This window comes from Neophocaena asiaeorientalis, unplaced genomic scaffold, assembly GCF_003031525.2.
Source record: "Neophocaena asiaeorientalis asiaeorientalis breed wild unplaced genomic scaffold, Neophocaena_asiaeorientalis_V1.1 scaffold171, whole genome shotgun sequence".
Classification (NCBI taxonomy): domain Eukaryota; kingdom Metazoa; phylum Chordata; class Mammalia; order Artiodactyla; family Phocoenidae; genus Neophocaena; species Neophocaena asiaeorientalis.
The window spans coordinates 3022961-3047476 of NW_020174013.1; the positions used below are offsets into that span (position 1 = coordinate 3022961).

Genomic DNA, 24516 nt, shown 5'->3' on the forward strand with positions numbered 1-24516 from the left:
ACCTTGGGTGTGACAGGTTTCTTACCTGATAGCAAAGGGGTCACTGCTTTTCTAGATAAACTTCATGAGTAAATGATAGGATGGGAGTCGGGGAGGAAAAGGGTGTGATAAGGTTCAGGACACACTACTCCCCAATTTGGCACCTTGGCATACTGAATATTTTAAGTTGAAGGAGTTTGAGAAAACAGCAGGAGGGAAGGAGAAGGTCAGTGACCTCCCTGGTTCTGTTTTGTCAAGTTCCTTCAGTTTAAAATACTCAATATGCCAAGGTTCCTGTGTCATGTAAAACTTACATTAAATAAATCTGTATGCTTTTCTCCTGTTAATCTTTGTCAGTTTCCTTTTCAGACCCAGCCAGAGACTCTAAGAGGGTTGAGGAAAAAACTTTCTCCCCTACAGGTACTTGTGAGCGGAAATAATTTGAAAACAAACAAAAAAAGTATATTTTAATAGAGAACACTGTGGCATGTAAATTATATCTCAATAAAGCTGTTTTAAAAAAAATAATTTAATGCTTTTAGCTAAATATCTGCTCTTCAACTTTCTGTATACTGTACCTATCTTCTCTCTTAAAATGGGCTTTTAATGGTTTTAGCAATCAGACTGATGGTAAGTTCAATTTCTAGTCTGAAATGTGCAATTACCAAAGAAATCATATGACAAGATTTTATGGTTTTAAAAAGTAAATGGCATCATACTTTATCTATTGAGATTTCAAATATTAATTTTAAAAAGATTTGACCAAGAGAAGGGAAAACAAAAAATACTGTTGATTCAGTGAGTTTAAAGTTTGTAATTAAAAAAAAATTTTTTTAATACTAGCTGCAGTTTATAGTTTATTAGTTTATTTTTTAATACTAGCTGAAGCTTACAGTTATTTTATATAGTTTTATTTGGGGTTTCTTAAATTAATTAAAATGGGTATTTATAATTTTTATTATAAAAATTGACAAAATACTTAAAAGTAGAGAGAATAAAATGATGAATACTCATATACTTCATCCATATTTGGCAGTTTTTAAGATTTTGCTAAATTGGATTTAATCTCTTTTGTCTTTCTTTGCTATCCAGACAGGTGGAAAATTGCAATTAATATAAACATTTAAATATATATAATAGGAATTAAAACTGTCTATGAAAAAGTTTTTCAGTATATATGATCAAAAGAATGATACAGACAGGGGCTTTCCTGGTGGTGCAGTGGTTAAGAATCTGCCTGCCAATGCAGGGGACATGGGTTCGAGCCCTGGTCTGGGAAGACCCCACAAGCCACAACTACTGAGCCTGCGTGCCACAACTACTGAAGCCTGTGCACCTAGAACCCGTCTCTGCAACAAGAGAAGCCACCGCAGTGAGAAGCCTGTGCACTGCAATGAAGAGTAGCCCCCGCTCGCCGCAAATAGAGAAAGCCCACACACGGCAACGAAGACCCAATGCAGCCAAAAATTAAAAAATAAATAAATTTATGAAAAAAAAAATGATAGAGACAGATAATGATAAAAGTATTATTTACTATTATCTATTACCAGTTAAATATTAGAATATTAGAAATTCTGAAAACTTTTATTTTTTTTTTATTTTTTATTTTTTTTTGCGGTACGCGGGCCTCTCACTGTTGTGGCCTTCTCCCGTTGCGGAGCACAGGCTCCGGACGCGCAGGCTCAGTGGCCATGGCTCACGGGCCCAGCCGCTCCATGGCACGTGGGATCTTCCCGGACCGGGGCACGAACCCGCGTCCCCTGCATCGGCAGGCGGACTCTCAACCACTGCGCCACCAGGGAAGCCCTTGAAAACTTTTATTTTTTTAAGATTTTTAAAAATATGGACCATTTTTAAAAGTCTTTATTGAATTTGTTATAGTATTGCTTCTGTTTTGTTTTGGTTTTTTTTGGCTGCAAGGCATGTGGGATCTTAGCTCCCTGACCGGGGATCGAACCTGCACCCCCTGCAGTGGAAGGCAAAGTCTTAACCACTGGACCACCAGGGAAGTCCCTGAAAACTTTTTAAAATAGAGAAGCACTTAATGAAAGAAAAGATCTTACACCTTAAAAAAAGAAGAAAGAAACTGCGCTATAACTGGAAGGCCAAAATGCTGGTGAATAACGTTACCAAGCTCCTTTCATTGTGACTTAGAATCACTTTTTTACAGTAAGGCCAAATTTATTTTTATTTTTAGCTTTTTAAAGAAAAGGAGAGAGTTTGGTGAATTTCCAGCTAAGAAAGGGAAAAAAAAATTGAATACCACAATGTTTATTTGAAAAAGAAGTCATAACACAACAGCAAAAAAAGTAAAACAGGGAAATATGTTTCTAAGTATCACTATTATGTTTTCAGATTGTAACAATCCTAGATAATTGTAAAACGTTTTTAGAGTTCCTGCTAATTGGATTAAATTTGTGTATTGTTTCTGTATGGGAATATTTTAAGCTCAAGCATGTCATCTAGGTGAGGAAAAAGATAAAGGATGATCTAAGAACAAATAAAGCAATTAAAAAAATAATCAATGCAACCGATTTTAAAACATGCCCAATATTCAAACTGTATTTTAAACAGGATCCAGCTACTCATATCTTTAAATCTATTAGAATACATTTTCTAACATTAGCAGCTCTCTTGCCTACTTGTGGAATACGAGTTGCAGCCCTTCACTGTACCCCCTTCCCATTGTTACAGACAGCAAAGCCATAACAAATACTGAAGAAGAGCTATAGGGCTTCCCTGGTGGCGCAGTGGTTGAGAGTCCGCCTGCCGATGCAGGGGACACGGGTTCGTGCCCCGGTCCGGGAGGATGCCACATGCCTTGGAGCGGCTGGGCCCGTGGGCCATGGCCGCTGGGCCTGCGTGTCCGGAGCCTGTGCTCCGCAACGGGAGGGGTTGCGGCAGTGAGAGGCCCGAGTACCGCTAAAATAAAAAAAATAAAAAAAATAAAAAAGAAGAGCTATAAAAATGCAAGAACTTCCAGTAATGGTGGTGAAGTGAAGAAGTCTTGAAAACCCTCTGTAGATAACAATTATTCAATCTAAACAAGAGATTAAAAATATTTACAGGCACTGGAAAAAATCTGAAAGAAAGCATAAGCCAGAAATACTATTGCTCTTGAAAAGCTGCAACTAGAAACTGTACACTTGTGGGATTAGGGCTTTCTCCAACCTCCCATGATGACAGTGAGGAAGAAGGAGAGGAGAAGAGGAGCTTCACACACTAGAGATGAAAGAGAGCAGAATTTAAAAGGAAACTGAAGGGGGAAATCTGGAAGTGAATGAATTGCAGAAGGGTTGAGACACAAAATCTAAGAATAAACTCTAACTAAATGCCTGGTTGACTCCTAAACTCTTCATGTATGAAAAGACCCCAGGGAGTCTAGCAAAAAAGTAGGCAGAGACCAAAGAGGAATCTACTATTGAAAGACAGAGCTATAATGGATAGGTTCTGCTTTTCTTAAACTGAGTTTATTCCCCAACTGTACATAGCTCAGAGAGCAGAAAGCTGAAGACTTACTGGTTTAAGGTGCCAGGGAATAGAGTCTGAGGCTGGCAGAGTGGCTGGAAATTAAGGGGGAATCTCCAGGTGTAAGGGAACCAGAAACTGTGTCCCCAAATTTGAACACTATCTCTGCCCAAACATTTAGTCTGTCAAATCATACATGTGTAAGGAAGACAGTAAAGAGTCAAGCTAAAAAAGCAGCGTATGGAAATCCTAAAAAGTGATACAGAGATATTAGCTGCTGCACAACACAGAAGAGACAAATTTGCAGTTGAGTCCAGAAAAGTTACCTGTCTACTACTAGAATAAAAACCCAACAATCCAAAACAAAACGAAAACCAAAACCCACAAAGGGAACCACAGAAATCCTCAACACAACAGAATCCAGAGTTGTTAACTAGCAAAAAAAAACTGGGAAAATGTGACCCATATTCGAGGAAAAAAACCCAGTTAATAGAAACTGACTCCAAGCGGCCCAGATGCGGGTTTAGGAAAGACTTCAAAGTAGCTTTTGTGATCATATTCAAAAAATCAAAGGAAAACATGGTCTTATTGAGTGGACAGATAGGGAGTCTCTGGAAACTATAAAACAAAATCTAAATGGAAATTCTAGAGTAAGTATAGTAACTAACAATTCTATTGACAGATCAATAGAAATTACCACTCTGAAGAACAAAGATTTAAGAAAAATGAACAGTCTCAGAGATCTGTGGGACAACATAAAGTAGTTCTACATACATGTAATTGGAGTTCCAGAAAGAGGAAATGAGAGAAAAATGGCAGAAAATGCAGTAATGTAAAAGCAAGTTAAAATCTGAAAGGTGAAACGAGTTTGAAACTTTAAACAGGCAATCAACCCTAAAAAAATGTTAGGATAATCTCATTTATGGAATAAAATACCTTTCAAAACCATCTCTCTTTTCTTATAAGAGAAAAAAAATCACCAAAACTATGAATGTTCCTCAAAGCAGTTTAGTTGATTTAAAATTTTAACGCTGGAGTAATATATTAGTCAGCTATTTGTTTATAAGGGCTCCTGAATTATACTATTCTATGTTTAACTTTAGGCATTCAACATCTGTGGTCAGATATGATACTACTTAGCTCACTGCTTTGAGCCCATGGTTTCTGGAAAAGAATTTCTAAATTTAGAAAGCTAGTTCAAAGGAATGGAAGCTAGACAGACCTCTTCTGGACTTATTTTTATGATACTCAGAGAGAAGCTATGTTTTCTAAATCTCCTCTTATTGCTGGTATTAAGCATCAGCTTATGGGCAGTATAAAAAAATGGTCTGAAGCATACAGCAATTAAACCAGATGCAGAACATGAAAAAAGTAGATAAAACATTATCTAGAGTAGAAGATGTTTGATACTTGTCCAGCTCCCAAACTGAAAAAGCAACAAACCAAAGCCATTAACAAATGCATACAAGATACCTGTAGTAGGGGTCTGCAGAGCATATTTCTTTACAAGAGTTTCTGGTGCACTATGTGAAGGCCATTAGTGGGTGTTTAAAGTGAATGATGTAGCACAATTTATGTTTGCCTTTACCAATTTGTTTTATATACTGAAAAAAAAAAAACTACTCTGGGAGGAAAAATGTCTCCTACTTTTAACATTTCTCAGTTCTTGAGCCTAAGTTTCCCACCCACTGCACCATTCAGTTCTAAGTTCTTATCTGTAACCCTTTCCCACAGTTCTGTACTTAAGCATTTGTGGCTACAATTTTGGCAATATTTATGATGCTAAGGGGAAATGTTAAGGACTATTCTTCGAGTCAGTCAGTACACAAAAATCTAGGAATATTAGAAAATTTAATGTTAAATTTTAACATATAGCAAATATCTAACCATGTGAACATTCAGATTAAAGTCTTTAGTGTCTCTTATTTTCTAAAGTAAAGCATGTGATCAAGACAAGCACTGCAATGTTACAACAAATTAACATCCACTAAAATATTTACTATTCCATTGGTTCTTAATTTAATAATCTTACCTAAAAACTGAGGGTTGTTGTGATGTGTTAAAATTAAACCTGGACATGTTTCTCTCAATTATTTTCCTAATCTTGTACTTTTTATTATCAATGAAACCTAAGACAGGTATGGAGGTTTTAAGTGTTAAATTTTCTATTATTTTTCCATTTAAGGGAAAGCATACATGATAACCCCAACCTCAGTTATGTACATTTAGTCTTATTCAGAAGATGGTTAGTAATTTTGAATTCCCATTGAGTTATTAGCTGCTTATAATCCATCTATTTGAAAAATACTGCAATTGTTGGCTTTTCACTAGATTTTTGCTGGACTGAAATTAAATGTTAAAATCTAAGATCAGGAGGAAATGATTAATTGGCCCATGCAAAAAATATATTTTTATGGGTTTAAGAAAGCCAATATACACTGGAGAATCAGAAAAACAAAAATGAATTTAATTTTTATAGTATACCAAAAACTAACTGTAATGGGTTGAATTGTGTTCCCCCAAAAAGTTCTACACATGGTACCTGTGAACATAATCTTATTTGAAAATTGGGTCTTGGGTTTCCCTGGTGGCGCAGTGGTTAAGAGTCTGCCTGCCAATGCAGCGGACATGGGTTTGTGCCCTGGTCCGGGAGGATCCCACATGCCGTGGAGCAACTAAGCCCATGCACCACAACTACTGAGCCTGTGCTCTAGAGCCTGTGAGCCACAACTACTGAAGCCCATGTGCCTAGAGCCCGTACTCCGCAACATGAGAAGCCACCGCAATGAGAAGTCCACGCACCACAACAAAGAGTAGCCCCCACTCGCCACAATTGGAGAAAGCCCGTGCGCAGCAACAAAGATCCAACGCAGCCAAAAATAAATAAATTCAAAAAAAAAAAAGAACATTGGGTCTTTGCAGATATAATCAAGTTGAGATGAGGTCACATTGGATTAGGGTGGGTCCTATATCCACTGACTTGGCATTTTACGAGAAAGGAAAGAGATTTGGATGCAGAGGTAACAGAGAAGAATATGAAGATATGAAGAAAGTGATATGAAGATGGAGGCGAAGATTGAAGTGAAGGCATTTATAAGCCAAGGGATGCCAAGGATTGCTGGGATACACCAGAGGCCAAGAAAAGGCAGTAAGAATTCTTCCCTAGAGACTTTTTTATAGTATGGCCCTGCCAACACCCTAATTTTGGACTTTTTGTCTCCAGAACTGTGAAAGAATAAATTTCTGTTGTTTTTAAGCCACTCAGTCTGTGGTGCTTTGCTCTAGCAGCCCTTGGAAACTAACACACTAATGCACAAATAACAATATAGATTTGAACCTGATTTTTTAAATTGAGGGAGACTTACTTTCCCCTAGGTTATATGTACCCAGCATATTGGAAAGAGAACAGGTAATTTTCTAGGGAACTGATTGGCTCAAAATCAACCTGGATGATTTTTTTCTAACATTTGTCTGAGTATACCGTAAGAGGATAAAATAATATATCTAAGAACAAAGAAACAGTTAACATTTTTGATGAACTGAACAATGTACTGATTTGGTAACCTTCAAAATACTGGCCAACATATTTACTTAGCCCCAAGAAACAACTCTAAATTGGTTTAATAAAGCAAATTAAACTTCACATAGAAAAATCAAATTACTGGAACAATGAGGTTTTCAAAAGGACACAAAGGAAGTTTATTTATTTTTTTTAACTTCATAAAAATTAACTTTAATGTGAAAAAAATTAATCAAAGGTTCCAAAGACTTGACTGCAAACTAACTTGCTGGTGGGGGGCAGGGGAGGGGGAGAAGTATTTCTTTTTTTCCAGTTTCAGTGGCGTTAAAGTCATACTATTAATAACTAAACTTTTATTTTCTGAATTTGTAAAGTTGAAGGCATTCTAAGTTTCCAAAATAAATGTAATTATATACATATTATGTATATATATGCAATATATATGTAATTATATACATATATGTTATTATATTTACAGTTAAACTATTCCTACAAATATAAAACATTTATAGGAATTGTAAGGAAAACTTACTTTACTTTTGCTATTCACTTTTTAACAAGCATTTATGGAATGTCTTAAGTGCCAAACACTACGAGGCATGAGAATTCAAATATACATAGGGCTCAGTTCCATTCTTTATGGAGTATACAGTCTAATGACAAGGTAGACAGTAAAAATGGGACATGTTCTATAAAGAGGTACGAAGAGAATAAAGGAGCTTAGTCAAAGGATCAGCCTAGGAAACCAAGGGAAACTTGATGGAGAACCAACATTTGAACAAACTCTTTGACAAGCAGGAATTTTTCAGATGAAATGGGAAGGTAGAAATAGAAGCAAAATTCCAGGAAAATAGAAAAAAAGAAAGATATGGAATCCTGAACAGATTTGACATATCCAGAGCTGCTTGGAAATTTTTTATTGCTAAAGCATAAGGAAAGTAACATCAAGTATTGAGAGGTGAGGCTGGAGAGAGGCTAAAGAATTTAGACTTTGTGTCCCACTTCACAGGGTACCAACTGCACTTTTCAAACTGGGAGTTCCATGAGACACAAAGACCATATAGGAAACTGCTACAGTAACCCAGGAAAGACATACTGAGGGTCTGGACTAGGCCGTGTCAGTGGAATAGGAGAATAGACTGGATTCCAGAATCATTTCTGGAATCAAATCATGATGTTCTGCTAATAAGGGACTGAGAAGAATCAAAGATGGTACTGAGGCTTCTGGTGAAGGGATCTGAGCTGATCAACAAAGAAATGGAATACAAATTTGGGCAGGCAGGAGAAGTGGGGAAGTGGTGAAAGATGAAGGTAGTAAAATGTTAGTTTAAGATATCTGCAAGACAAGAAGAAAATTTTCTAGTAATGACAATACTCAGTATTTATATTTTTTACTGCATATGAAGTACTTTTACATACGTTCTCTTGGTTGACAGAAAAACCCAGTGAGATAAGAGCATTTCACAGATAAGAAAAACAGAGCTCAAAAGGTGAGGAGACTTGTTACAGGCTACTCAGCTAGTAGGCTACCAGGCTAGAGTCAGAAAAAAAAATCAGAGTCCTATCTAGTCTTTCAAAAGCCACTCCATACCATAGATAAATTATGGTTAGTTTCCAATTGTTATTGACATCTTAGCATTTTGCTGCTTCCCACTGAGATGATTTTATTTAATCACTGTTGAGTCCAGAATCACCTAGTCCACACTGGCACTTGAAGTTATGACAATACCCAGAGGAAAAAAATTTAGTTAGTGAGAATCACGTTACTGGAAAAAATCTTAGACCATTAAGTGTTAGAAGGTCTTTCAGTTCTTCTGATGGAGGAATTCTATGATAGGTTCCCAAAGTAACCTCCAGAAATACATTACAGTTTCAAAGGGTTCCATGGTCTAATTAATTTGGGAATTAATTGCTTTAGATTGCTTTATTTCACAATTTCACAAAGACTTTAATATTCTAATGTACACTGAAAATTTCTAGGAGTATAATTAAGGATACAGTGTTCCCCAAACGTATCTGACCACTGAACATTTCTCCCAAACATATTTTTCTTTTTGGCTGCACTGCATGGCTTGTGGGATCTTAGTTCCCCGGCCAGGGACTGAAGCCAGGCCCTCGGCAGTGAGAGCATGGAATCCTAACCACTGGACCGCCAGGGAATTCCTTCCCCCAAACTTTTAATTTAGAGTATCTTATGGGACTAGCATTGTATAGAATACACTTTGAAATACTGCTCAATAAAACTATTTAAGCAACATACCAACAAATACAAATTAAAGATAATAAATACAAACAGTACATTAGTCCTGAGGGAATGCAGAATAAAAAGGAGGGATGACAATTTGTAGAATTAATTGGGCAAAGTTTCCTGCTCAATATACTGTTGAATTTTGCAATGAAATTTAGGCAGTAATATGAACTAGGAATACATGTGCTTACCAGTAGAAATCTTTTAAATTGCTGATTGACGCAATTATAAAATAAAAATTTGGGGGACTTTGCTGGTGGTGCAGTAGTTAAGAATCCGAAAAAAAAAAAAAAAAAAAAAACAAACCCCGCCTGCCAATGCAGGGGACATGGGTTCGAGCCCTGGTCCGGGAAGATCCCACATGCCGTGGAGCAACTAAGCTCAAGCGCCACAACTACTGAGCCTGAGCTCTAGAGCCCATGAGACACAACTACTGAGCCCACGTGCTGCAACTACTGAAGCCCACGCGCCTAGAGCCCATGCTCTGAACAAGAGGAGCCATCGCAATGAGAAGCCTGCACACGGCAACGAAGAGTAGCCCCCGCTCGCCACAACTAGAGAAAGCCTGCGCACAGCAATGAAGACCTAACACAGCCAAAAATAAATAAATTTAATTTTAAGAAGTTTTATTACCGTAACTTATAATATTTAAAAATTTAATTGCCTATACTTGGGGGAGTAAATAATTAATTTCTCTTATACTATTAAGATGGTTAGGTTTTATAGCCTTCTGAAAATTCATCAAAGCTTCTTGTTCTTACTTATTAATTAATGACTGCTTCAAGGTTTCATATGGCCTTTAATCCATCAGAATTTCATTGTAGTCTCAGGTAAAAATCTCATTATTACAGATTCCATTATGAGGAAGGGATCTATATAATAAACTTGCTTGCAAATGTCCCATTCTGAGGTTATGATTTGTCATAAGGAATTTTTATAAAGAATGATTTTACACACCAAATGCTTCCTCTTGATTATCCTCTTAAAATAATCATCCTATATTACCGAAGACCATAAATGGTATTCTGTTTGCAGCCTAGAACAGAGAGCTAAGAGCTCCATAATTCTGCCTGGTGATCAAGTCCTTTAACTTCCTTAGTCCTTTCCTACTTCAAACATTCCTACTTAACAAATCTAACTGAACTCCAAATTACTACAATGTAGAGAGACCTGGGAAAATGGAAGGAAAATGTAAGAATCTGAGTTCCTCCCGTTTACTAAATTCAGGCTTTCTATTCATTCATTGATTCATTGTAGAGAGCCTTCATGTACTCCTGCAAACTATAAATCTGATTTCTAATAATACATGCTTCATAACAAAATCATGATAATAGAATTTTTCTTTAATAAAACATTCTTTTAAAAACTAAAGAAATCATAATAGTATTAATGCATGTCTTATTTTGTATTTATGGGGTTAGTTCATTAAATAGAATATCTTTATTATCTCATTCATTATTTAAAATTTTTGAAAAAATTTTGATGTTTTTTTAGGACATATTATCCATAATCCAAAGCAGACATCATTAGATACATAAGATATTTAAAAGTAAATCACCTGGAGCTACACTATTGAATTATAATTTATACAAAGGTTCCCTTTTCCCTAGTTAATTTCAGTGCATAATAGGACAAAAGGGAGAAAAAGCACAACCTTTACTTTTTGGTGCTTTTTAAATTGAGTATTTTAATCAAATGGGAATTTTTTACTAGGATTACTATAGTTCACTGCTTCTAAAGTAACAGTAAGCAGTTCTACAGACACAGTTGCAAACTTAAGCTATGAAAATTAGGTGATTAATCTTCTCCATTACTTTGGCATTATCCCCACACTGGTTCCTTATCTAAGTCCCTGAATCTGCTGAGGTCCCAAAACGGAGACTTGGATGCATAAATACAAGGTTGTTTCCAAACATTCGACCATGTAAACAAAATGTAAGGGCACAAGATAAAAATATCTGATGATTGCTTTAAAATTCCCTATTGAAACTGGAGAAAATATGCCACTCTTCTGTAGATTCATTTACATTTGCTTCTTAACTAGAAAGAAAATAGATACAGACATGTTCATGAGCGCTCACATAATGATTCACACACAAATGAACTGGTAAAAAACTGTAACACACTTGAATATTTTATAAGTAGAAGAAAGTTTTCTTACCTTCAGAAGTTCAAAGTAATGTAGACAGTGGTAAACAGGGGCTAGAAGTAGCCTGGGTAAAACATATTGAACAGCTTCTTTGAAACCTTCGCCTATTGACTAGAAAACAAAGTGATTTAATTTTTAAGTTTACTTTTCAGACATCATATATCTTGATCTAAAAACTACTATACCTGCAAATAGAGTGCCGCTCCAGGCTTTGATAACTGACTAAGGAAACGATCATGAAAACCAGGTCGTAAAATATCTCGAGCATATGATTCATATGGATCAAATGCCAGTTCCTTAGAAAATAAAGAAGGCAAAACATAAATAATCTTTCTCCAAGGTAAAGTATAAATGACCTACCACCATAAACACAAAAAGATTAAATTATGGGCACACCTATGCCTGCACAATTATATATTTCTTTTAAAGCCTCTAAACAAAATTACATTGCTATTAATTTTAACAGAATAAACCTAATATTCTCAATTAAGAAAGTAAATCAATTCTTTCTGATGAGTAATGGGATTCTTATATGTTATGACACCTCTCATGAAAGGGTTCTAGTAGAGTATTATCAACAAACATGGTCAAAAGAATGGGGGGATTTTTAGATCTGGAAAACTAAGTGTAGCCTGAATAATAAAGAACATAGATATCCACAACCAGGTAAAGTATAAACATTTAGAATATTGGTGCCAGACATTTATTTTCTCATGGTTATTTCTTGTTCATAGACTTACTTACACATTCTGCAAGCCAGAGGTAATTGTTTATATCATCTAAAATTCATTGGCACATTTTTCACAAAACAATTAAATAAAAATTTAATCCAAATTGCCCAAAAATTGTACCATCACCAATGATTAATAAACTAAACAATTCTAAAGGTTAGAATCTACTGGTTTTGCTGATTCCTGAGGAAAAAAAGAGTACGTATTGTGATTTTATCAGGAGGTAGGATTTCTACTCTCCGCCATCCTGTGCTCTATTCCAGGTAAAAATAAAAAGCCAAAAAGCCCAAACTATTATGAAGATGGTGTTATAGATTCTAGCAAGAGCTCATTTCTATGAAGGGTAATTCTAGAAAGAGGAAGAGGACATCTAGTGGAGGACTGCAGAAGAATGAAGTTAGGAGTGAATGACAGAACAAATGTTTATTTTTAAATTACCCTTTATGTTGTTTCTCAGACTGTTTTCTTTAAGGAAAGATTCAGTAATAACAACACAAGATCAGAAATCAGAAGACCCCAGTTCTGTTCTCTGTGAAATGCAATATGGGATATAAAGTTCCAAGTCATCCTAAATTCCTTGAGCCATTTCAATTCCTTCAACTGTCTTCTCAACTGAAAATTTCTGTAATAATATAACAATGGAAATTGCAGTCCATTGCAGATCTTACAGGAATGGATAGTAGGTTTTCAACAATAACAGCAGGAGGGAGTCAGGTTATGAATAGACTGGATGCGAGAGAGGAATAAAAATGTGATTGGATGCTTTTATCTTGGGTCTCTTGAATTCATGAACTTATATAGAGCAGATAATGTTTGTCCTCCTCCCCTTTCAATAAACTCTAATTTATTATAGAATTTTTATGACAATTACACATATAAAGTAAAGACTATACAGACAGTGTAGTGGCTTAAAAGCATGACTCTAGCATCAGAGACACTCAGGTTCCACTTCTGATTGTACTACTTACTAGCTGTGTGACCTCTGACAAACTATCAACATTTACTCTCTCTAAGCCAAGTTTCCTCATTGGAAAATGTAGATGATATCTACTTCAAGGAGTTTTTTTAGGAATTAAATGAGATACACACAAAGTGCTTGCAATAGCGTATGCACATATTAAGCGGTGAATAAATGGTATCTAGTATTATTCTAAAATAGCTAATTTCAAGAGAGAAAAAAACTGACAACTAACTGGAAATCCAAGCTCTTATCACATAGTTTTATTCTTGAGGATAAATTTATAGAATGGCAAGCACTTCTAAGCATCCTCGTATAAATTAATAGATGATATTATGATCAGTTTACTGGTTAAATGCAATACTTATAGGATTCATTTAAAAATTTAATTATTGATACACACAACCGTGTATTAACAGTTAAAAATATAGACTATTCTAAACATACAGAAAAGTACAGAAAACAGTTTAACAACCATATTCACCATCTAGCTCAAAAAGAGCAACATTTTATAACACTTCACCTTTCTTTTTTTTAAAGAAATAAAACAGTAGAGATGTAATTGATCCTCCTGAGCTCCCTTTCAGAAGGTAATTTCCTCTCCTGCTAATCCCCAGAGGAAATCACTATCCTGAATTTGATTATTTCCAAGTATATTTTTATATCATAATTACATATGTATCAAGAAACAAGGCAATGTTTTCAAATTTTATATAAATATTGTAATGTACATAGTAACAATAAATTCTTCTGCAATTTGGTTTTTATATTCAGTTGTTTTAATGATTTATCCAATATGATTCATATAGTTCCTTACAGTTCATTTATTTCAAACTCTGTATAATATTCCACTGTATAAATATATCTTTTTTTAGGTAAATTTTTTACTCTGAGATAATTTAGATTCACATGTAGTTGTAAGAAATAATATGGAAAGATTCTGTCTGTCTGCACACTACCCAGTTTTCCCCAGTGGTAACCTCTTAGAATAGTACAATATAGTGCAGTATCACAACCTGGCCATTGACATTGATGTAGTAAAGTATAAAATATTTCCATCACCACAAGGATGGCTCTTGTTGCCACCCTTTTATAGCCACACCTTCCTCCTTCCCATCATAGCCTCTTTAGCCCCCAGCAACCACTGATCTATTCTGCATCTCAATAGTTTTTTCATTTCAAGAAAGTCATATAAAAGGAATTACACAGTATGCAACCTTTTGGAATTGCTGGATCATACAGTAATTCTTTAATTTTTTGAAGAACTGTTTTCCATAGCAATTGTACCATTTTATTTACATTCCCACCAGCAAAGTTCGAAGGTTCTAATTTCTCCACATCCTCTCCAACACTTGGTATTTTCCTTTCATTTTAAAAATTTAATTCTAGCCATCTTAGTGAGTGTGAAGTGGTATTTCATAATGGTTTTGATTTGCATTTTACTTATGACTAATGATGCTAAACATCTTTTCATGTGCTTGTTGGACATTTTTATATATTCTTTGGAGAAATTCCTATTCAAATCCTTTGACCATTTAAAAACTGAGTTGTTTGTCTTTTTTGTAAGAGTTCTTTACATACACTGAATATATCAGATATTATCAGACATATGATTTGCAAATATCTTCTCCCATTCTGTGTGCTGTCCTTTCACTTTTGATGGTACTCTTTGAAGCATGAAAGTTTTACATTTTAAGTCTAAATTACGTATTTTTTTCTTTTCTCACTCATGCTTTTGGTGTAATATTTAAGAATCCTTTGCAAAGTCAAGGTCATGAAGACTTAGCCATGCTTTTCCTAAGAGTTTGATAATTTTAGTTCTTATATTAAGTCTCTGATCCATTTTGAACTTAGGTTTATATATGGTGTGAGGTAAGGAGTTCAATTTCATTCTTTTGTGCTTCTCGTAACTTTATGGTTTTTTGTGTGTGAACAAAAGTTTAAAAATTTTAATCTCTTCTTTTATGGTTTGTACTTTCTATGTGTTCTTTAAGAAACCCTTCCTACTTCAAAGTGATAAATATGTTCTCCTGTATTTTCTTCTGAGCTTCTAAAGTTTTGCTTTTCATTTTTAGATTTTATTTAAACTACTGAGAGTTTTTCCTGTATGATGTGAGCTAAGGAAGGAATATTTTCTTTCCACATGGAAAACCAGTTTTGACCCAGCATCATTAATTAGTTTGTTATTTCTCTACTGATTAAAATGTAATCTCGGTCACATATCGTGTGTATGTGTATTCTTTTTCAGGGTGCTCTATTCTGTTCCACTAATTGTCTATATCTACAACTAATAATGTGGCTTTGTAATAAATCGTATTTACTGTGGCTTTGTAATAAATCTTAAAATCTGATAGGACAAGTCCCCTCAACTTGTTCCTCAAAATTGTTATTTTTGTCCCTTCATTCTTCCACATGAATTTTACGATCAGCTTGCTGATTTATAGATTATTCAGGGACAACTGCATCAATACAATATTGAGTCTTTCCATGAACATGGTATTTCCATTTATTCAGATTTTCCTTATGAATATCATTATTTTATGATTTTCTTAACAAAAGTCTTGCATATATATGTTTATTGGGTTTATTTCTGAATACCTTATAGTTTTGTTACTAGAGAGAATGGAGCCTTTTTCCTTTAATATTATACATTCACTTGGTTGGAACTGAGTATAGTAATGCTAGCAATTTTTATGTTGGTCTTTTATCTAGCAACTACACTGAACTTGCCTAATAGTTACAACACTGTATATATTTTCTTGGATTTGCTGTGTAGACAATTATGTTGACTACAAATACGACAATTTTGTCTTTTCTATTCTTTTTCTGTCTTTTGGCTAGTATCTCTATTAGAGTGCTGAAAAGAAGTAGTGAGTGGCATTCTCCTACAGCTTAGTCATTAAATATATCTTTTATAGGTTTTTGATAGATATCCTTTATTAGATTAAGAAAGGTCCCTTCTATTCCTACTTTGCTCAACATTTTAAAGAAACTCCTGAATGAATGTTTTTCTATGCTTTTTCTTATTTGTTGAGATTTTAATGTTAATGTGAAATATTACATTAACTTTTAAAAAATTTCAAACCACTTAAGAGTAAACTTCCTAAGATATATCATACTGGCCACAGTTTTTATTTAGATTATAAACTGATTACTTTTCTTTGCCAGTTGTGTCAGTATGTGAGAGTGGTTCATTTCTTTCCTGTATTACTCTTATCCAGTTTTGATAATATATGTATTGATATATAATCCTAAAAAATTGAGTTGCCCTTTGTGTCCCTATTTTTTATCTTCCTTATGAATCTATTTTGTGGTTTTCTTAACAAAAATCTTGCATATGTTTATTGGGTTTACTTCTGAATACCTTATGGTACTATTTCTAAACTGAATGGAGCAGTGGACAACTTTCAAAAGAGTAAGGTTAACTGTTTCCTGAAGACTGGTAAAACTCCTAATACTTAGTGTATACCTCATGTCATTTGTTGAAACATAGATTTGATTATTCAATTTTTAATGGTTTTTAAGTTAATTAGGATATCTATTTCTTTTTTTTTTTAGGATATCTATTTCTTAAGTCAATTTTCCTATTTTATATTTTTTAAAAAGTTAACCACTCCATCTCAGTTCTCAAAAATTTTCAAATGGATCTCAGCATTCCTGAATGATTTTAAAAGTTGCAATCTGTAGTTATAACTTTTTCTTAATATTTATGCTTTTCCTTTTTTCTCCCTTGATCAACATTATTAGAGGTTTTGTTCTATCTGTTGTGTGCTTTCTAGTTCATTAATTCTGTTCTTCTATTACTTCCTTTATGTTGTTTCTATTATTATCAACTCTCAAATTTACATTATCTTTCCTGTTTCTTGGATTGAAACCTTTACTCATTTATTTTTAGTTATATCTACTTTTTAAAATATATGTCTAAAACTGTAAGTTTTTCTTTATGCATTGCTTTAGTTGTATCTTACAGGGTTTTGTATATAGTACTTTCACTTTTGCTCAATTTCAAGTATTTTGTAATTTTCATTGTCACTGCCTCTTTAATCCATGAGATATTTAGAAATTCATTTTTAAGATTTCCTAGTATTTTTAAAACTTTTTATTGTGATTTCTAATTTAATTTCATAGTCAGAAAAGATGGTTTATATGCTATTATGTAATATTTGAGACTTCCTTTTTTATCTAATACTGTAACCACTTTTTGTAAATATAACTGGTATCTTGAAATGAATCTAGAATCATCCATATATACATAATCAAACCTGTTCATTTTCTTATTTTAACTTCTATAGCCTTAATCTTTTTTCTGTTTGTGATAGAGATGTGCTACAATTTCCTATCATAATAGTAAATTTTTTTCCATTTCTCGTAATTCTGTCAGTTTCTATTTCTTATATTTTGAGGCTTTATAATCAGGTACACATACATTCATGATTGTTGTATCTTCATGACGTTGTCCCTTTTCCTATTAAGGTAGTGTTCCTCTCTAATGTCCTCCCCACCAAGCTTACTTTTCCTTATTATATCAATTGATATTTATATACTAGCTTCCCTTTGTTTTCATATGTTGACTTTTCAATCCTTTTACTTTATTTTATTTTTTGCGGTATGTGGGCCTCTCACCGTTGTGGCCTCTCCCGTTGCAGAGCACAGGCTCCAGACGTGCAGGCTCAGTGGCCATGGCTCATGGGCATAGCCGCTCCGTGGCATGTGGGATCTTCCCGGACCAGGGCACGAACCCATATCCTCTGCATTGGCAGGCGGACTCTCAACCACTGCGCCACCAGGGAAGCCCAATCCCTTTATTTTAAATATTTCTGTGGTTCTGTTTTGGGTGTGTCTCTACAAGCTGCAAGAAATGGACTTTTAAAAATAAAAAATAAGTACTTTCTTTAAATAGGCGAGTTTCATCAGTTTACATATACTGAGTTACTAACATAGTATAATGTAGTTGGATTTATTTGCATCATATTACAGTCAGCCCTCTGTATCTGTGGGTTCCACATCTGCTGATACAGAAGGCCAACTGTATTATGCCATTTTAAATGAGGTTACTTTACTTTTTCTTTACTTCATTATTCTTTCCTATTATCAGTGGAAAAGATTAAAAAGTGTTCCTACAGTTCTTGTACATTGTAAGATATAGGTAGTATTTCTATTCTTTTGGTGATTTTCCTAAATGTTTTAAAATCAAATAAAGTTTGTTATTATCTATAAATTTTTCTAAATTTTAAAGAGAGTTTACAGTTGTTTAGTTTTTCTTATCTTCTGAATACAAGCCCATTTTATGTGCTGAGAAGTTTAGTTTACCTTCCCTTTTAAATAAAAAAAAAAAAACAGTTTGGTTTTTAAAATATATTCAGTAGCTTGGGCTTCCCTGGGAGCACAGCAGTTAAGAATCTGCCTGCCAATGCAGGAGACACGGGTTCGAGCCCTAGTCCGGGAATATCCTACATGCCGCAGAACAACTAAGCCTGTGCACCACAACTACTGAGCCTGTGCTCTAGAGCCTGCAAGCCACAACTACTGAGCCCGTGTGCCACAACTACTGAAGCCCACGCACCTAGAGCCCGGCTCCGCAACAAGAGAAGCCACCACAATGAGAAGCCTGTGCACCGCAACGAAGAGTAGCTCCCGCTCTCTGCAACTAGAGGAAAGCCTGCACACAGCAATGAAGACCCAAAGCAGCCAAAAGTAAATAAGATAAACAAATTTATAAAAAAAATATTCAGGGCTCCCCTGGTGGCGCAGTGGTTGAGAGTCCGCCTGCTGATGCAGGGGACACGGGTTCGTGTCCCGGTCCAGGAAGATCCCACATGCCGCGGAGCGGCTGGGCCCGTGAGCCATGGCCGCTGAGCCTGCGCGTCCGGAGCCTGTGCTCCGCAACGGGAGAGGCCACAACAGTGAGAGGCCCGTGTACCGCAAAAAAAAAGATATAGTTGATTTCGGAATGAGAACAAAGAGCTAGAAATTTCAGAATGACTATCAATGCTAACGTATAAGGGCTAACTCAGTATTTTAGCCCTTGACATATCAAGGAGAAGGTTACCATTTTTCTCCCCCTATGATATGTGAATCATCTAGGTTCTGGACTTGATCTCCCTATTCACTTCATCCCTCCTATTCTAAATAATTATGCACAGTTACCATATATTAAGTAGCTGTAAGAAGCTGGTTAGCTAAATATTTCAGGAAAGTTATTTTATTTAACTTTCAAAAAATCCTGAGTCCTATTATTATCTTTCTTTTACAAATATAGATAGAGAGGTTTAGAGATATGAAGTAAATTGCCCACGGACACATACAACTACTAAGTAGCAGATTTTAGACTGGAACACAAGTAGTTTGACCTCAGGTCCAAGTTCTGTGGCCTCTTCATTGATAAGATAGCCAATTAAGTGTCAGCTGTGGGATCTGTTTTTTATAATGATGAGAAACTACTTTTTCTAAGTTTCGTGAGACAATGGAAACAAATGTTGACAATGACCCTTTGAGGAAGAGGCAATATAGTTGAGTAGTCAGCAGTTAATGTATATGTTAGCTGGAAACAATAATTCAGATTCCAATTTTAATTCAAATGTCAGGCCTTCTAGATGCAGACTTTTTTGGTGTATAATTACTTACCTCTGCTAAGTCTTCAAAGCAACTTCCTACTAATGGATGGGGACTGCCTTCATCTGTCATTTCTACAGTATCTTCTATATGGCCCAGTAACTTTACACTAAGTTCATGTATATCCACTATACGACTAAATATATTTTCTACATCCTGTTGGGATGAAAAACACATGAATTCAGTTAGGTGGTATAATAAAACAAATTTTGAACCAATAAGTCATTTTATAATCATGAAATTTAACATGGCAGATACAGTGAGAAATTTTAACAACTTACAAATATAAGTAAAAGACAAAGAATTCCTTTGGCAATGAAGTATAGTTTGCAAAACACATTTCTCTAGGTCACTGGTTCTCAAACTTTTTGTTCTCAGGACTCCTTCACATTCTTAAAAATTACTGAAAACTCCAAAGGGCTTTTGCTTACTATATTAGAAATTATTTACTATCAACATTTACTATATTAGAAATTAAAACCAAGAAAATTATAAAACATTTAATTCATTTAAAAATAACAATAAAGAGTTCTTTTATGAAAAGTAACTGTATTTTTCTAGAACAACTAAAAATCTTAGTGAGGAGAATGGCACTGTTTTACATTTTTGCAAATCTCTAACACCTAGTTTAATAGAAGATAGCTGGCTTTTCATGTATATTTCTGCATTCAATCTGTTGTGATATGTTGCTTTGGTTAAAGCATATGAAGAAAATCTAGCTTTACAAAGACATGTAGTTGGAAAAGGGAGGAGTCTATTCAAATAACTGTGGATACCCTTTTTCTTTTTCTGCATAGTTTCTTCCCTGAGATATGTCACGTACCATAAAATCAACCCTTTTAAAGTGTACTTTCACAGCCTGTTCAATTGTCACTACCATCAAATTCTAGAACATCTTCATCACCTCAAAAAGAAAGGTTGTATCCAGTAGTAGCCCTCTCCATTCTTCCCCGACACACCCATCCCCAGTCTCTGGCAACTACTAATCCACTTTCTATCTCTATGGATTTGCCTATTCTGGAAATTTCATATATATGGAGTGAATATCTTTTTATGATATTATACAAGTCAATAAATGGTAGCTTCTTAAAGGTTAGTTGCAACGTAGAATCTGAAACTATATAAATTTTGCACATTAAAATCCACTGGTCTATTTTGAACTCTGAATGGATGTTTTACCCAACTGTGATTTTGTAGTGGAATTGCTAGATTGTATGGCTAGCTTATGGTTAATATTATATGAAATTACCAAATTCTTTTCCTAAATATTTATACCAGATTACATTCTCAGAAGCAATGTGGGAATTTCACATTCCCAAAAGCAGTTGCTCCACATTCTTTTCAACATTCAGTATTGTCAGTCTTTTTAATTTGAGCTTTTCTAATGAGTGTGTAGTAGTGCCTCATTATGATCTTAATTTGCATTTTCCTTATGACTATTAATGTTGAGCATCTTTTGATGCGCTTTTTGGTCATTGGCATACCTTCTTTTATAAAGTGTTCAAATTTTTTGCCCACCTAAAATATCAGGCTGTTTTTCTTATTATTGAGAACTCCAAAAGTCCTTTATATATTCTGAATACAAACCCTTTGTTAGATATATGTAATTCAAACAGGTTCCTACAACCTGTGGCTTACATTTTAATTTTTCTGACAATGCTTTTCAAAGAGCAAAAGTTTAATGAAGTCTAATTAATTTTTAATATTATGGTTCTTGATTTTTGTGTCCTAAGAAATCTTTGCCTATTCTTTACCACTTTGTTTTTAAACAACTTTATTAAAATATAATTTACATACCATGCAATTCATCCTAAAGTGAACAATTCAATGTTTTTTTACTATATTTACAGATTTGTGCAACTCAAAATCTACTCCTTTATTTTTTAATGTCTGCTCATTGCCATAACAGTGAGTGAATACCAGTCTCAGCCTCTGTTGTGAGCACCACTTCTCCATCAGTCACCTGTGACTATGTAGCTACAGTTCTAGAAATTACTAGAATGCAACTCCCTTAGACAATCTCAACTGTTCCCATTTAGCATTTATTTCTCCAGGACCCAATAAGGTTGGTCTAATTACTACTATAAGATCAGCAGTCCCTTCTCTAATTTTCAGTTATTGGCACCTTCCTTTGTGCTCCCCAAAATACTGTTGTCATACTTCTGTTTATGGTAATTACCACATTGTATTGCAATTTAATTTAAAGTTTACATTTCTGTCTTGACTGGACTAAACTTGACAGAAGAACTGTTTTTTATTCATCTTTGAACCCCCATTGCCAAGTATGGCATCAAAAATATAGGCAGCCCTGATGAAGTGTTGGTTCAATGATGCAAATGAGTCAAATTAAACATAGAAATCTTCCACCTAAACAAGAGGTTTTATTCTTCGGAGTACATGGAAGAGTCTGTGAATTCATTTGTACTTACACAATCAGTCTAGTTTAGATTTCGTCTTTTAACTTCTGATGTTCAATTTATCAAAAAGTTTATTTTTGATCACAGTCATGATGAATTAAATCCCACTACTTTAAAAAAGTGGACCAATCAGCAATCATGAACTATACAAATTCAGATTTGAGTGGTCATGTAAAATTAACAACACATGCAATGATATACATTTATTCAATGATACTTACATTAGCTGAAAACAATTTTGAATTGGAGACAAAGGGCTCTCTAAAAACTTTTATAATTAAATTAAGTTCCCTTATGTATTGTCGAATTTCTGCCATAAATGCTTTTACCAAATCATAATAAGTTTGCTCTCCTGAGGTGGAAGGTTCTTCATCAGTTAAAGATAATATATTTATATCTTCTACATCTTGATGAAACATATCCATCAATACCTACAGAGATAGAAAAAAGTATAATAAAATATGAATCTGTAGTTCAACTTAAAGTGAAGCACCCTAAGCTATTATTTGAATACAGTTCTTAAATGATAATAAGCAGACACACAATTACCTCTTCTCGGATATAATGTCATTTCCCCCTCCACAGCTTCTCTAAGACAAAAATTCTACATCAGGTATCACAAACTGCCTCTTTCAAGTTCTCTGTCAATACAAGTATCTGTCTGTCTTGTTAACCGTGTATTACTTCTAATTTGTTTCCAAACCTTGTCTTGGATTTCTCTCTTAGTTTCCTCTGTTTCATAACCTTGACATCACCACTTCATTCCAGGGCCTCACATAATTCATATTTGAATAATTCCTACGCTTGTTGGTGATTGATCAAAGTAAGTCCTGTTTTCTTCCAAGAAGTCTACTATTACTACTCTTGCTAAACCTTATCTTTTCCCTCCTGTGAACTTTGACATCATTATCCCTATAACATAATAAAATATTTTATCTTGTATTACTTTCTGCTTATTTCACAAATATAAGTACCCTTTCATCAAATCTACAGTCTCATTCTATATTTCTCTTGCATCTCTTCTCTGTGTGAGCACGTACTACATACTCAAAAATATTTTATCAGTTCACTTAAAAGTATCAAATATTTTATATTCATTGAAAAATAACTATTTTAAAATCAAATACTCATTCATTAAAAAATAAAAACATTTGAAATCCTTCAGATGAGGTGATTTTTACATTCTGAAAGAACAAATATACTAAAATATATTTAAGTGGATTCAGCAATCAGAAAGAATATTCCGAATCAATAATAGTTGGAAAAAAGGGAGTGAGACGCTTCATCAGAAAATATTTTCTTTTCTGAAAACTCATTTTTATAAAATAAAATTACTGAGGCAGTACAGCGCAATGACTTAGACTCAGATCTGGAGTTCACGTCTAGGCTTTGAAACTTCTCAGAAAATTCTAGACCAATTTCTTTATCTCTCTGAACTTCAGTTTCCCTTTCATAAAATGTAGATAAGAGCATCTACCTTAGAGGGATATCATAAGGACTAAATGAGATAAATCGCATATATGCTTAACTTTCAATAAATGTTTGCTCTTAACATAATCATAGTAAAACCATAAAAGTAGTATCTAAAGAAAGCTAGGGAAAAAAAAAAGAAAGAAAGCTAGGCAATGAAATTAAACTCTCAAGAGTTTAGTTTTGGGTTGGCCAAAAAGTTCCTTCGTTTTTAAGTAAAAATAAAAGATACATTTTCACCAAGAAATTTATTGAACAACGTATTCACCCATTTTGTTCCACTACCTTCTGCCATTTTTCAGGCAACTTCATAATTCCACCTTCCCAAAACTTTTTAGCTTTTTGAGCAGAGAACTGTTCCAGGTGTCTTTTACAGTCATCCAGGGAATTGAAATTTTTTCCATTAAGAGAATTTTGTAAAGACTGAAATAAATGGAAATTCGAAGGTGCAATGTCTGGTGAATATGGCGGATGAATCAGAACTTCCCAGCCAAGCTGTAACAGTTTTTGCCTGGTCATCAAAGAAACATGCGGTCTTGCGGTATTCTGATGGAAGATTATGCATTTTCTGTTGACTAATTCTGGATGCTTTTCATCGAGTGCTGCTTTCAGTTGGTCTAGTTGGGAGCAGTACTTATTGGAATTAATCGTTTGGTATTCCGGAAGAGCTCATAATAGAGGACTCCCTTCCAATCCCACCATATACACAACATCACCTTCTTTGGATGAAGACCGGCCTTTGGTGTGGTTGGTGGGATCTTGTCCCACTTGCCCCACATCTCTTCTGTTCCACACTGTTGTACAGTATCCACTTTTCATCACCCATCACAATTTGTTTTAAAATGGAATGTTTTAATTACGTTTCAGCAGAGAATTGCAGGTGGAAATATGGTCAAGAAGGATTTTTTTCACTTAACTTATGTGGAACCCAAACATCAAAGCGATTAACATAACCAAGCTGGTG

General features: G+C 34.5%; 1 protein-coding gene across 3 annotated transcripts in view; it reads right to left on the reverse strand.

Moving 5' to 3' along the window:
• The window catches only part of SOS1 (SOS Ras/Rac guanine nucleotide exchange factor 1), a 153567-nt gene that overhangs the window by 48324 nt on the left and 80727 nt on the right, over positions 1–24516 (reverse strand). For all 3 annotated transcript variants that reach the window (XM_024753490.1, XM_024753489.1, XM_024753488.1), the window contains 4 exons: positions 22304–22513; positions 19678–19821; positions 11550–11660; positions 11377–11475 (listed from right to left, as the gene is read on the reverse strand). In XM_024753490.1, the coding sequence (XP_024609258.1) occupies positions 11377–11475; positions 11550–11660; positions 19678–19821; positions 22304–22513 (564 nt within the window). The remainder of the gene's footprint in view (positions 1–11376; positions 11476–11549; positions 11661–19677; positions 19822–22303; positions 22514–24516) is intronic.